At 43.5% G+C, this 14,571-nt stretch overlaps 1 protein-coding gene across 1 annotated transcript in view; it reads right to left on the bottom strand.

Moving 5' to 3' along the window:
* The window catches only part of LOC306976299 (uncharacterized protein), a 79,532-nt gene that overhangs the window by 17,465 nt on the left and 47,496 nt on the right, over nt 1–14,571 (bottom strand). The window contains exon 4 of the mRNA XM_079574219.1: nt 9,290–13,148. Coding sequence (XP_079430345.1) covers nt 9,290–12,620 — 3,331 coding nt within the window. The 5' untranslated portion in view covers nt 12,621–13,148. The remainder of the gene's footprint in view (nt 1–9,289; nt 13,149–14,571) is intronic.

Raw genomic sequence — 14,571 nt, 5'->3', positions numbered from 1 at the left:
TCAAAATGGCTGCCATAACAACAAAAGTCACATGACTGAAAGGCATGTATATGAGCAATTTCGTCCAGTGCTTAATTTGTAAATTTGTATTTTCAGAAACACCTTTGGTCTGATGAGATGGATTCGGGGAACAGGCCAAAACATTTGCCGGAACATTCTCATTAAACACCATTATATCAGATCAAATCTTTGCCGGATCCTCCTAAATATTTCCCAGATCCTTTACCCTGAAAAACGGAAACTTGGAGGAATGGATCAAATTAAGCACTGAAGCCGTCTGTATCAGCCCTATATAAGTAAGGAATAAGTTAGGCATTGCCTGTTTTACATTGGCAACAGCACGAACAAAATCCGCAGACAGTTAAATTGGGTTAATCTTCTCAAATATGACAATAATGAATGCACTGAAGAGAATAACGAGCATTTCTTTTGCGCTAATGTGAGGTTTGTAATGTTATAATCCCCAACTCTGAGATTTGGATAGTGCTACATCCACAGTGTATCATTTATGAGCACAGAACAGAGCTCAGAGACTGTGGGATGTTTAACGGGACACTGGGAAATTGAGCAGTGGAATAATATGAAATCCCTGCTTCTGGGTTAAGAAAGTAAAGCACTGCGAATAAAAAGCAAATAATAGCGATAAAAGAATAAGTCTTTATTCTGCTGGGTCTTCAGTTTGCGAAATACTGATATAATTATTTTCCTCTCTTAGCTTTCATATCCTCTCATCAGTTTTCTCTGTGAAGTTGAGCACATTCATGATCAAATGTACTGCAATTACTACTAATATGCAGCTGTTCTAAGCTTGTATCCATCCTCCGCTACTTCATCCAAGTTTTTAAATAAGTACAAGGCCGTAGTCTCACACAAAATGTTAAAAAGTAAGAATAAAGACAGAAAAATCGCCGTCTGTGCGCCATTATCTTGATTTTACTTTAAAGCATTAGGAGAAGCTGGAAGAGATAAAAGCTGGTGATTCTGAGCTCTGAAAACTGTCACATTGTTTTTAAAAGCCACACTAGGGGGCGCTGTGACTTGATTCCAATGCTGTAATCTTCCATTCACTAAAACAACACTGAAATTAAGAGATTGTCCGTCTTTTTTCCAACTGTCTTTTTTGTTTCAAAAGCCAGAAGAAGATTATTTCTGAAAAAAGGCTATGGATAAAAGCTTTGAATTGAACAATTGTCGAGCTTTCAAGTTAAAGCCGTGTGAGAACAGCTTAAGGTGGGTCAGGGGTTAGTTGTCACAAAGGGAACTGATGGTGGAGAAAATGTTTTGAGTTTTATGTTTATTGTTTGTTGAGCATTGGGTGATTTCCTGCATTTTCTGCTCATTAGCAGAAAAACATCAATTATTTCAAAGTAGTGTTGAAATTCACGTCAACACCAAAAATACCACTAATAAAATTAGGGACGACCACCCCACACATTGTGACAACCTGCCTTTGTGCATTGTCACGATAAGCACTGATCCTGGGGCGCTGCAAGGCTTAAAGGGGCTCGAAAGAAGTTGGTCATTTTATACTCACTACTGCCACCTCAGGTCTAACGTGTAACTGCACCTTCTATATAAAGCTCATGCATGACGGCACTTCAGACCCGAAGTAACACCTTTTTGAGTGACAGTGCAGGATTGTAGAGACAGTTGTGGTGAACAGGTCTCTCATTCTACACAATAGAACGTTGCTGGAACATGTAGGGGGAGGAAAATACTTAATCCGTATAGTCCCTTTAAGCACCCATCCAAATCTTTTGCCTTGATTCAGTATACAGTATAACCTGTAAATCACGAGAGCAGTGTCTCTTTTCCTCTCACATGCAAGTGCGTGCCAGTCCATTAATATAAATCCAGTGGCTACTCAACGTTCCGATCGTTTAGCTTTAGAGAGCGCCCGACTTTATGAGCAGGAGTTTGGCTCACAGTCAATTTTCCTGTTTTTGTGGTTAATACCTATTTAATGCCATAAGATATATAAAAAGAAAGAGATGCCTATTTAAAATCAGGGGTTTAAGCTTTCATTGAATGTAAATGTGACTCTTGTGATGATGATGACGATGACGATGATGATGAGCAGCGGACTCTGAGTTCTGCCCTACGATGTTCTGAGATGCATGTGATATTGATATTGCTATTACTTTATAACAGAGTTGGGCAATTAATTTTCATAAGGGGCCACATAGCTCCCTAGTGAGCATTCTGGTAATTTCTTTAAAAAATCATAACTCGGCAAAGGAATTTTTTTTACATACTCAGGAATTTATGCCCTAAACCAACGTTTTTTGTCTTTCGTACCCCTTTGGTCTTTCAGTAGTCAACCGTGTACCCCCTACCTCAAGGGTGTTACAGTTTATTTAGAAAGTAATTACTTAAAAGTGGCATTTGTAAGAAAAAGGACAATGTTGCAGTCAAAATAAACCAAAAAATCTCCTAAAGCAACACATTTTACTGAAAAATATAGCTTTTCCTGTGAAAATTATGTTACATGTTCCCCTTTTTTCCATCTGAAATAGTTCCAAGTACCCACTGCTAGGTCCTCGAGTACCCCCAGGGGTCCCCGTACCCCGGTTGGGAAACACTGCCCTACACGACATGAGCCGGATTCAATCATCTCGCGGGCCGGATGTGGCTGTAATTTGCCCAGGTCTGCTTTAGAAGTTAACATTTCGGTTTCCCTCATTAAAAATTAGCACTCTGAACCAAATCTTTATGCTCAGACAAATAACAAGACAATAAATAGCTGATCTGACAACTTTAATTGCATTTAAATCTAAAGAAAAGTCTAAAATGAGTGTTGTTTGGATTTTAGGACGATAACATTGATCATTTACCGCTGATCGATTCAAAACGAGTCACTCATCTCTGTTAAGAATTCCACACTATTGTTCATTCTTGCCTCATTTTAAAACACTTGGATAGAAAACTGTGCTTTGTCTCTTTAACGCACTGAGGCTAAACTAAAATTATGAGCTGGCAAAGTTACTTACTGCAGCTACTCTGCTGAGCTAAAAGGATGCCCGTTGGTCTGAGCAGCTCCCAAAGCCCGCAGAGCATAAAATGTGTAAGGACAATAAAATGCGCCGTAATAAAAAGCCAAGACACGGTGGCGGCGGCTCGGCCCAGCGCCCACATAAAAAGAGACATAAAACTCTGGTTAGATTTTAGGACAACTTTGTTTATGCAGATATATTTAATTTTACTGACAAACATGGCATTAGATATTCATTTGTTTGATGATTTAGGTTTTCTAATCAAGATACTTTGACTACAGGTCGACATTTGTTAGTGTCAGGAGCATGTTTTGTTGGAGCTAGATTGATATTGCTTTGGGTTTTACAACAGCTTTCAAACAACACTTCCAAACACTTTATTTCAAATGCAACAAACAGCAATTAATTTTGAATGAATTCAATCAAAAAGGAATGAGGGGGAAAATGGAACACAACGGGAAACTTTTGAGGAAGAAGTTGTGTATAATTTCAGCTAAAACTGCAGCTGAGTTGAGTCGAAGTCATTATTTATAAGTTGTTTACTTTAATCAATTATTTTCGCAGTCCCTCTGGGGGTAATACAAGTGTTAATGGGATCATTGGGGGGTCTTTCATCTCCCTCTGGTGTCTCTGGCCAGAAAACCATGCTTGCTAACAGGCTAACAGGTAAGCTAACTGCGGGCTAGCGCTATTTTAAAATGATCTCCATTGTGTAATTGGATGTACAATATGCCGCTCTACCTTTATCTTTTCTGTCAGTGTAGTATTTACTCTCACGGACAATGAGTAAAAAAAGAAAGAACATTCTACGACACCTGCAGTGGCGCTTTTGGCCTCTAGGGGCAAGAGTTACTTAGTTCTGCTTTAACCTCCACCTTAATCCAGCACATTTTCTCCAGTTCAGCTTTACCCTTAAACTGCTCGACTGGAGAGCAACAGTGTAATTGAAAATTAAGATCTACAAAGTGATGGTGACTTTTTTGCCACGTCGTCACTGCGTTTTTGTCATGTTTTGATTCTTTTTCTGTTGCATTTATATCGCTTCTTTTCATTGCATTTTTGTTGTATTTTTGTTGTTTTTCCGGCACGTTTTTCTCACATATTTGTCGCCTTTTCATCCTAGTTTTTGTCGCTAATTTAATTTAATTTGATTTGGATAAAGCCAAACAGGGAATGAAAATGTGCTCGGTTCAAAATTAAAAGGTTAATGCCAGTTTGCCAAGTAACTCATGCCCCTAGAGGCCAAAAGGGCAACTGCAGGTGTCGTAGCATGTTGCGTTTTTTTACTATTTTTTATTTTTACTCAATTGTCCGTGAGAGTAAACACTACGCTCACAAAAAAGACAAAGGGAGAGAGGGATATTGTACATCCAATTACACAATGGAAATCATTTTTTTCACTCAAACTTGGCTGTATATACTGTTTAAGTGGCGCAAGCCCGCAGTTAGCTTTGCCCGCTAGCCTGCTAGCTTTTGTGATTCCATTAGTGTTTATTAGGGTCTCCGGGTCGGAGCAGGAGGAGCTGCAAGTGTGGTTTTCTGGCCAGAGACACCAGGGGGAGATGAAAGACCTTCCAATCATCCCATTAACACTTGTATTACCCCCCAGAGGGACTGCGGAAAGGCTTTTTTGAGGTAAACAAGTTACTTAGTACTGCTTTAATTTAGTCAAACTGATTGTTATTGCTGACTAATATTAAATTAAAAGTTGTTCATGAGGCTAAAACTGTGACTAAAGTATCCAGATTTGCAATAAGCTCATCAAAAAGCCAGATTTCCATTGGACTCGTCTCTCCCATATACTCCGCGCTGTTTTCGAAACGCCCTATAGCCCCTAATTCAATCCAGCCACAGATTGCAGCCCTTCTGTGCGGTGGATCTCGATTGTGTATAAATTAGCGCAGCAACTGTAGAGCCACCTGGTCACTTCAGACGCTGGCCCCGAACATAAGGGGGATCCGGCGCTCAGGAGCCAATGATGCTGCGAGCGACGGCGACTCAGTCCAGCCGTGGGCGTCTTTGAAGTTCTCCAGGATTTTTTTAAACGGCAAAATAGATGATTATGCATGCATGGGCGTACGGCGGAGATGATGAGAGCGTTTAATTATGGAAGGGAGGCTGTGCACTTAAGACGGCAATTAAACGGCTGATTTAAAAGCGTAAGAAGTGCCTGGCTAAATTATCTTTCAGAACTTTAAATCATTTACGAAGAAACAGGCAGGAGTTTCGCAAGTCTTTGGCAACAATCCATCAGGTGTTAACTTAAACTCTTAACCTAAACAGAGTATTTTTATTCCAGTTTGGCTTTACCCAAATCTACAAAAGCTTCTTGAGCAAAGTGTAGAGACAAAAAAGCAACAAAAGAGCGACAAAGACGTGCCGGAAAAGCAACAATGACACGATAAAAGAGTGAAGAAAACATGACTAAAAGTGATGGAAGAGCCACAAAAACGCATGGTAAGAAAAATAATAATAATAATATGAAAACACTACAAAAACATGATGAAAAAGAGACGAAAACAAAACAAAAAAGAGACAAAACATGACTAAAAAAAGACCCGAAAACACTATAAAAAAGAGATAAAAACATGAGGGAAATGGAACTAAAATTGGTAAAACGTTTTGGGGGCCAAAATATATTGGGAGTGTATTGCCGGGGTAGGGCTGCTCGATAATAGAAAAATAATAATTACGATTATTTTAGTAATAATTGAAATGACGATTATTTGTACCCTTAAAAAAAAAAATCTTTATCTTATTTATATAAAAAAAAAAAATTAAAATCAACTCTGCACAACATTTTGTTTGAACAATACAAATATAAATTAAATATGCAGTTTGGCTTTTACACAAATCTACAAAAGCTTCTTGAGCAAAGTTTAGCAACAAAAAAGCAACAAAAAAGCAACAAAAGAGCGACAAAGACGTGCCGGAAAAGCAACAATGACACGATAAATGAGTGAAGAAAATATGACTAAAAGTGATTGAAGAGCCACAAAAACGCATGGCAAAAAAAATAAAAAATAAAAAAACTATGCAAACATGACGAAAAAGAAACAAAAACACAATAAAAAAGAGATAAAAATATGACTGAAATGGAACTAAAATGGGTCTAAGGTTAAACTTGCTCAAATACAGCCTAATGTTGATGATATACAGCAGGGGTCTCCATCTGCCTAAATATATTGGGAGTGTATTGCTGGGGTAGGGCTGCTCGATTGTAGAAAAATAATAATCACGATTATTTGTTGCCTTCAAAAAAAATATATATATATTTCTTTTATTTATTCATTTGTTATTTATTTAAAAAAAAAACAACTAAGCACAACGTTTTCTTTGGACAATAAAAACATTTTTTTTAAAAACATGCTCACGTTTCTAAACTAATTGAGAGATACCTGCCCCCTGCTGGCCAGCCCTCACACCTGCCCAACAGAGCCGCGCAGCCTGATGACATCATCACACAGCGCTGATGTTTTTATGTCGGACCAAAGCCTTTAGCACGTGAAATACGAAGGGAAGAGAAACAATCATCACAGCGGCATGAAATAATAATAAGAGTTTGCTTGAGATCTGCTCCTGAAGAAGAGTTTTCGACTCTTCTACTAAACAAAATCAGTGCCTGAGCAAAGGATATCGAGGCTTCTGAACAGCTGCTCTCCTTTCAGCACAAGGTGAGCTCTTAACAGCGTTATCTCATGAACAAGCAGGAGGGCACCCTTTCTCGATTATGCTATTTTTGTGATTGTCTAGTGTAATAATCGAAATCGTAATTGAATTTCGATTAATTGCACAGCCCTATTCCGGGGTCCATAAACAAAAGCTCCAACAAAACGTGTTTTGATTGAGAAAATACTATTGAGGAAACCTTTTGCACTTAACAAGCCTGTGTCACAATTTATTCACTCAGCACTTGGTGGTGGTAAGCTACAATTGTAGCCACAGCCGCCCGGGGGCAGCCTGTCCATTTACCACGTGATTATAAAGTCTTGTTTATATCCTGATCTCTTCTTATGTGGGTGCCCTCTGCTGGACACATGTGGAATTATTTCCTTTCTTTATCTAAGCTGCCCCCTAGTGGGTGGAGGGAGCATTCTGTTTTTTTCTTTAACAAATCATAACTCTGCACTGGAATGGGCGAGAGACGTCCTTTTTTTTACATACTCAAGAAAATGTGCTCTACAAGACGGGGCCAGATTGAATCATCTCACGGGCCGGATATGATCGTTGCTGCACAGAATCTGTTACTTTATGGCATAATGTTTTGGTTGAATTTTGGAAGTCTGTTTCTATGTTTTTCTCCAAGGTATTAAAAACCTGCATTGAGCCACCTTCAGTTTCAATATTTTTTTAGTTAGTTTTAGAAAGGTGCATACATCATATACATATACTTTACAGAAATAGCATGAGTGCACTGCTGCACAAAGGGAGGAGGAAGTTAATAACAACTTATAAGGCCCTTGATTCAATAGACTTAAACAACTTACACTACTGCACACTGCAAAATCATCATCTGTATTATAAAGCTTTCCCACAAGGTAATGCCAATCTGTGGAATTACCTTGGTAGCAAATTAAATCAACAAACAGCTCCTCTAAACAACACCGTAATAGTAACTTAGTTCAGAACATTCTTGTGTGCACTTGCATAAGGCTGAATGTGGACATAATCAATCCAGACTCTTCTCATAATCAGATTAAAAGGCTCATAACAGTTCAGGGGCAGCAGAGATTGGGTTTGAATACTGATAATAATTATACCAGTTGTCCAAATTATTAAAGCAATGGACTCTGAGTAATAAACAACGATGGAGTCATGACATCAAATTGATCTGGTTTGTTGTTTTTTTCTGTGTCTCTTATTTGTTACAATACTTTAATTATTCATGACACTCTGGTGCAGTGGGGTGGAGGGTGGGATTGAGGGCTGTTCTTTTCTTCTGTTTTCGGTTTATTACAAGGAAAATACAATAAAAAGAATTTAAAGCACGTTTCAAACATAATAAGAAAGAAGATTTTGTTGCCGTTGCCTTTCTCATACTTTGATTATATTGTTTTATTTGCATGTCTTCTGGCAACTTAAAGATGTTGTGTAAATGTTTAAAACTTTCAGTGCGTACAGAGGTGATACTAAACATTAAGGCAATTTGGTTTAATTATGTTGATTTAAACTTTTAGAGATAGATATTGATCAGTTTCTTCCTACTTGAAGTCTCTGGAAAGCCGTCTGTTATGGAACTGATGGACGTGGCGTTACCATGGAGATCAGCTGCGACATGTTTTAATGAAGTGATTGGGATTAATTCAGTGTTCATTTTAGTCAAAGAAATATTTTTGCGGATCAAAATGAGAGTAAAATTAAATTAAAAGTTGTTTATTAGGCTAAAACTGTGACTAAAATGTCCAGATATTTTCGTCGACTGAAATATGGCTAAATAAAAATGAAAAGAAGAGCCTAAAATCATCTAAATTTCCAATGACTTTGGCAAAATTCATTGCCAAAGGAACTGGTCTGTGCTTTGTAAACCTCTTAACCCCCGCCTGAACCGAGCAAATTTTCTCCAGTTTGGCTTTACCCAAATCTAAAAGCTTCTTGAAAAAACAAACGACATAACAGCGACAAAAATATGATAAAAATGTGACAAAAATTTGATGAAAATTTGACAAAAAAAGTGATAAAAAATTTGATGAAAATCTGATGAAAAAGTGATACAAATGTGACAAAAAAATTATGAAAATGTTATGAAAAAGTGACAAAAAAGTGACAAAAATTGTGACAAAAAATTGACAAAAATGTGATAAAAATGTGACAAAAATGCGACAAAAATATGACGAAAAAGTGACAGAAAAGTGACAAAAAATGGACAAAAATATGACTAAAAATTTGACAAAAAATGTACAAAAATGTGATGAAAAAGTGACAAAAAAGTGACAAAAATGAGATGAAAATGTGATGAAAAAGCGACAAAAAACGCAAGAAAAAAGATCTGTTCAAATTAGGTTTTTCAAATGAGGTGTTACACTGGCAAATAGGCTGCAACCTTTTAGATTTGGGTAAAGCTGAACTAAAGAAAATGTACTTGGTTAAGGCGGGTGTGATGAGGTTAAATGTTGGAGAACAAACATGAAGCAGAGGACCTGGATTAAATATGACTATTATAAATATTATTAAGGTAAAGTTGATTAAACTAATTTTATATTTAGTTGAATAAATTTACACGCAATTTCAGTCGGCTGAAACTAGACTCAAATTAACTAAGACTAAAACTAAATTAAAGTATATGTATAGTCATTTACCTGTCAGTGCACTGGTCTTGTCCCGTTGGGGTCCTGGGTGCGTCTGGTACATGTCCGGCCGCTCTCTCGACTCGTACAGCTCCTCCCCCTCCCTGTGCGGCTGCGATAGGTCCAGGTGCTCCAGGTCCGAGTCCAGCTCCCGGGCCCTCCTCTCCAGCTCCGTCAGGCTGAGTTCTGACGCCGCGGACGAAGGCGGGTGCGACCCTCCGAACCCCACGGGCGGACGGAGCAGCGGCCACCTCTGCAGCGACCCGGAGAGCGAGTCGGCGTCCCCCTCTCCCACCTCCACTCCCGCTTTCTCCCACCCATCGTCCCATAAGGTGTTGACGATGCCCAAAACGTCGTCCCAGCTGTCGCCCTCGTCTCTGTACCGAACGGTTTCTCCCTCCGGCTCCTCGATGCTAAATTTCGCGACAATTTCCTCCAGCTCGTGCGCTTCCAGATCTCCCAAATTTTCGCTTACAGTCACTTTGATGTCCTCCGCTTTCTTTATCTGCGGCTGCATCTCCACAGAGCTTTCATTTCGGGTTTCCCTGCTAATTTCCGCCACTTCCTGCTTAATTTCTTGGATGAATTCGATATTTATCTGCACATTTTCCTTCTGAACAATGACAATGTCTTCCTGCTTTGGTCTCTCAGCACTTCTTTCCTCTTTCTTTGTGTCTTTGGGCATTTTCAACTCCTTCTCGACACTCTTCTCCCGGCTTCTCGACTTCAGCGCTTCGTCCTGCTCCCTGACGACCCTCCAGCTTTCCAAATTCTGCTCTTTCAGCGACGCCCTCCCCACCGGATTTATGCCCTGTCCCGCTTCGTGATGGGACGGCTCTTTGAGCGAGCACCTCCCGACGATGCTGGTCGAATTGGTGATGTTCGACAGCGGGTTTTCGGAGTAGTGGTGGTGGTGGTGGTGTCCGTGCGGGCGGCGCTTCTCCAAAGCGGACAGGACGGAGGGCAGCGGGGGCAGGATGGGGAGGTTGTGGAGCGCCCCGCCTTGACGCACCGTCCTTTTCCGCACCATTATCCGACGAGGCCAGGTGGATTCGATGCCTTCGGCCGGCGTTGGCGACTCCAATCCCCTAAGACCCCTGCTTAGGACCCCGGGACGAGAACCGGTCGCGGTCCCCGGTCTCGACCTGGAGCTGGACTTGGACGACTTGTGCTTATGGGATTTCGAACCCTTATGCACGTGTTTGGATTCGACTTTTTCCGTCTCCAATGGTTTGTTTTCGCGCTTTTCCTCAACAGGTGCTATTTCAGAAACTTTAACAGCAACTTCACTAACTATCAAGGCTTTCTCGCCGTCTTCTTTCTGCTCTTCTTTCACCACTTCAGTAGCCGCTTCACCTTTCATCTCCTGCTCATTTGGCTGCACCTCTTGCACCGGCTCAGCTGGGGGGACAATCGGGTCTTCTGTGTTCTGCGCCTTCGCCTCTGACGTCTCCCCCGGTCCCGCACTGGTCTCCAATATAGGCTGATTCACGCTTTCTACTTCTATCATCTGCTCCTCAACTCGCTCTATGATCTCGAAAGGTTCCTCGTTTTCTACAACCGGGCACGGGGCGGGGGCAGGGTCGAAGTTTTGTTGAATTTCTCTCTCCCTTTCCGGTTCGTATGGCTCGTCGAAAGTGGTGATCGTTTCGGATTGGGAAACAATCTCGCAGTTATCCATGCTTTTCCCTCGATGGGATTCCCTGTGACTGACCATCGAAGACCCGCGCTCCATTTGCATGCCCGACTGCACCTTCCCCTCCAGATCCCTCCCCACCGGCCTCGTCTTGACCTGGGACCCCATCTTGACTTCGTTTTTGAAGCTGGAGCGCGACCCGTTGTTGTGCTTGCTGCTCCAGCTCTCCGCCCTGTGCCTCGCGTCGTGCATCATCATCTCGGCATCGGAGACGTGCGAGATTTCGCTCACGAGTCGGGGCAGATGGCTGGGCTTGCCGTCGACGAGTACCATCCCGCCGCCCATGCAGTCCGGCCCGACCTTCGTGGACCCGGCCCTGTTCCTGCCCACCGCGCCCGTGCCCATGCGAGGCGCCCCGCTGGGAGACGGGGACGGCGAGGGCTGCGGGAGGAGCAGCGGGGTCGTGTCTAACATGGGGTCCGGCTCTAGGAACACGGAGTCTCTGTCCGACCTCAAAGGGACGGGACGGCCGTATCCGAACGTCCCGAATGAGTTCTCCCTCCGCTCCCTTTCCCTCGCCCTCTCCCTCTCCAGCCTCCCCCTCTCTCTCTCCCTCTCCCACTCCCTCTGCGCCCACCCCCTCTCCAGCTCCCTCTCCCGCTCTCTCTCCCAATCCCGGTCAGTGCTGCGACCCCATCCGCCCCCTCCTCCTCCTCCTCCACCTCCTCCCCCTCCTCCTCCTCCCCGCAGGTCTTGCTCCAAATCGTGCGCGGACAGTTGCACCAGCTGGGCCCTGTACGGCGACCTCCGCAGCTCGTGGGGCGGGGACATCCTCAAACTTTGCGTCTGGGAGTAGTGCCTCGTGGGCTGCATGACGTGAGGGGGCGAGCAGCGCAGACTCTGGCTCTGGCTCGGGCGGGGCTTGGCCGGGGAGAAGAAGACGGGCGTGTGGTACCCGGATGACAGGGGGGATCCCGAGAAGGGGGAGATGAGGGGCGAGGTCATGGAGGAGTTTTGCCCCGCCGACGGAGGGTAGTGCCCCGGGTTCAGGTAGGGCCCGCCTCCCCTGTCGATCATATCCGCCGTGGTCAGCTCCATGCACTCAATCTGTGTCGGGGGCGTTATAACTTTCCACGAGTGCCTACTCTCTCTGCTCTTGGTGCTGTCTCCATGGTGATGGTGGTGGTGGTGATGATGATGCTTCTTTGAGGAGGAGGAAGAGGAGATTCCAGGCGCAGAAAAAGAAGATACAGCCGGGGAAACTGATCTGTAATCTCCAGCAGGCGGGCACATGCCGTCCATATCGTGCCCCTCCAGCTTCAACGAATCGAAAATGGCCCTCTCGTCCAGGCGCCGCACGAACGAGGGGTTGGGCGTCAGCGAGCGGGGCTGCTGGTCGAACAAGTCGCCCGGCGCCCTGCTCATCCTCAACGAGCCGCTGGCGGAGTAGAAGCTGCCGTCGCTCCCGCCGTCGTGCCTCACAGAGCCGCCGTGGTGGTGTATGTGGTGGTGGTGGCTGTCGATCTGCTGGTTGATGCACATGGTGTCGTAGATCGACCGCTGCGGCACGTAGCCGTCCCCGTACCCGCCGTCCAGGCCGACGTCCCCCCTCCCGCCTCCCACGCCCGCGTCCCCGCCGAACCCGTGCTTCTCCATGCAGCAGGAGCTCTTCCGGAAGCACCCGGGGCGACTCAGAGGCTTGCCCATGATCGGTGGCGCGGCCGACGGTGGGAGGGACTTGTGGGAGGCGCGCGTGAAGCTAGAAGCGTGAATGGTGAGGCTGTGGTCGTCGCGCTAGACTCGGGGAAAGTGGCAGGCGCGGAGACCCGTCGCGGCTGGCGTCACAAAAGCCATAGCAAAAAAAAAAAAAAATTAAAAGCGGGAAATTATCCAGAATGTCACTATCCGGCTCAGAAAAGATCCTCGTCCATAATCTATTTACGAAAGAAAGTGAAGTCCTTTGTGGCTTTCATTGCTTCAATTTAAATAAACGTTTCCCCCATTCCAGCTTGTACGTCCACACAGCATTGTCAGTCCGTTCTCCCTCCCACTCGCGTTGGCTTTCACTGCATCGGTGTTTATTCTCGTTGTTTATTGTTCTGGCTTTTTTTGTTCAAAGCCAATTAAAGTCTTTATCCAGCGGAGCGTTTGTCAGTCAGGCCCGAGCAAAAAGAGAGAGCGTCGAATCTCCGCAGCTCATCCAGCTCTGCTTTGTTGATTCACGTCTTCTGGCTGCTGGAAAGAAAGCAAACAACAAATCATTTCTCATATTAAAATGCCTTTGCTCGGTCATAAATTTTCTGTAGGCAGGTTGTGATGGAGATGGGAGCGGGCTGAGCGGCAGTTGTTAAAGCAACACTGCGTAACATTTCACTCAGAAGGTAGAACACCTTACAAGCGTTAATTTCATCGCAGGAGTTTTTATGGCTGAAACATATCAGTAATACATGTTCTTAACGATGAGCGGAGACCTGACTCGTGACTCTCACCCGCTCGTCTCCATGGAGATGATGCTGCTTTGCTTTGACTACAGGTGGCCAAACATTAGATTCAACCTCTTTAACCGGGTGCATTTTCTCCAGTTTTACCCAAATCAATTCTCAAATGAGTTTAATAATAATGATAATAATGCGTCAGTTTTATATAGTGCTTTTCTGGACACTCAAAGACGCTTTACATTGCACTATTCGTTCACTCCATACTCGTTGGTGGTAAGCTGCTATTGTAGCCAGAGCTGCCATGGGGTAGACTGACGAAAGCGAGGCAACTGGTCTGCGCCATCGCCACCACCAACCACTCACTCACTCACTACATTCGCTCGGCTTCCTGGTGTTCCCAAACGGTCTCCCATCCAAGAATCGACCAGGCCCTTCCCTGCTTAGCTTCCAAGGTCTGACGGGATTGGGGAGAGAAAATGCCTCATTTGAAAGCTAAGTCCTACAAAACTGTTCGCAACTTTTTTTGTCGCCCTCTTTTTGCCCCTTATTTGTTTTGTTTTCGACATTATTTTGTAACATTTTTGTCATTTTCGGTGCTATATTGACGCTTTTTTTTCAAGCTTTTAGATTTGGGTAAAGCCAAACTAGAGAAAATGTGTTCAGTTAAAGTGGGGGTTAAGAGGTTAAATATGAACTAGAAAAGAAGTAGAGAGTGCTGAACTGGATCAATGGCGTAGTCAATAGACTAACACTTTAGGGGGAGATTATGAATATCTTCTTTAGTTATTCATAAGTGAGAAAACCTCAAATTCAAATTTAGCCTCGCTTCAAATTTAAATTTAAAAAAACTTCAAAATATTGTTTAGTCCAAGACTGGAAAGTTTGGAGTCTAGGGAAGCTAATAAAGTCGAGATGTTGTTGCATGAGTGGAGCAAAAACCTAATTTTGAGACACAGGTTTTGTAACGTGTGCCCAGGCTCGAGTACATTTCTTCTTCTTTAGCAGCAGGTGTCTCCCAGAAACCCTCCCAGAAAGGAAATGACGATATTTGGATTACAGCGTCGGGCACTTTCCGTGAATACAAAACATGTCAATGTTTGTGAATGAATGCGTGTGGAGAAGCAGCTTTGGCAGCGCAATGTTGTTGGTACTTCCGGCATATCCGGCATAAGTAAGCATCGTAAAAAATAAGTTTTGTCTTTTTTATACTGTATGACATG

This window comes from Gobius niger (genome assembly GCF_951799975.1).
Source record: "Gobius niger genome assembly, chromosome: 16".
Taxonomy (NCBI): Eukaryota; Metazoa; Chordata; class Actinopteri; order Gobiiformes; family Gobiidae; genus Gobius; species Gobius niger.
This window is presented reverse-complemented; position numbering and strand designations above follow the sequence as displayed.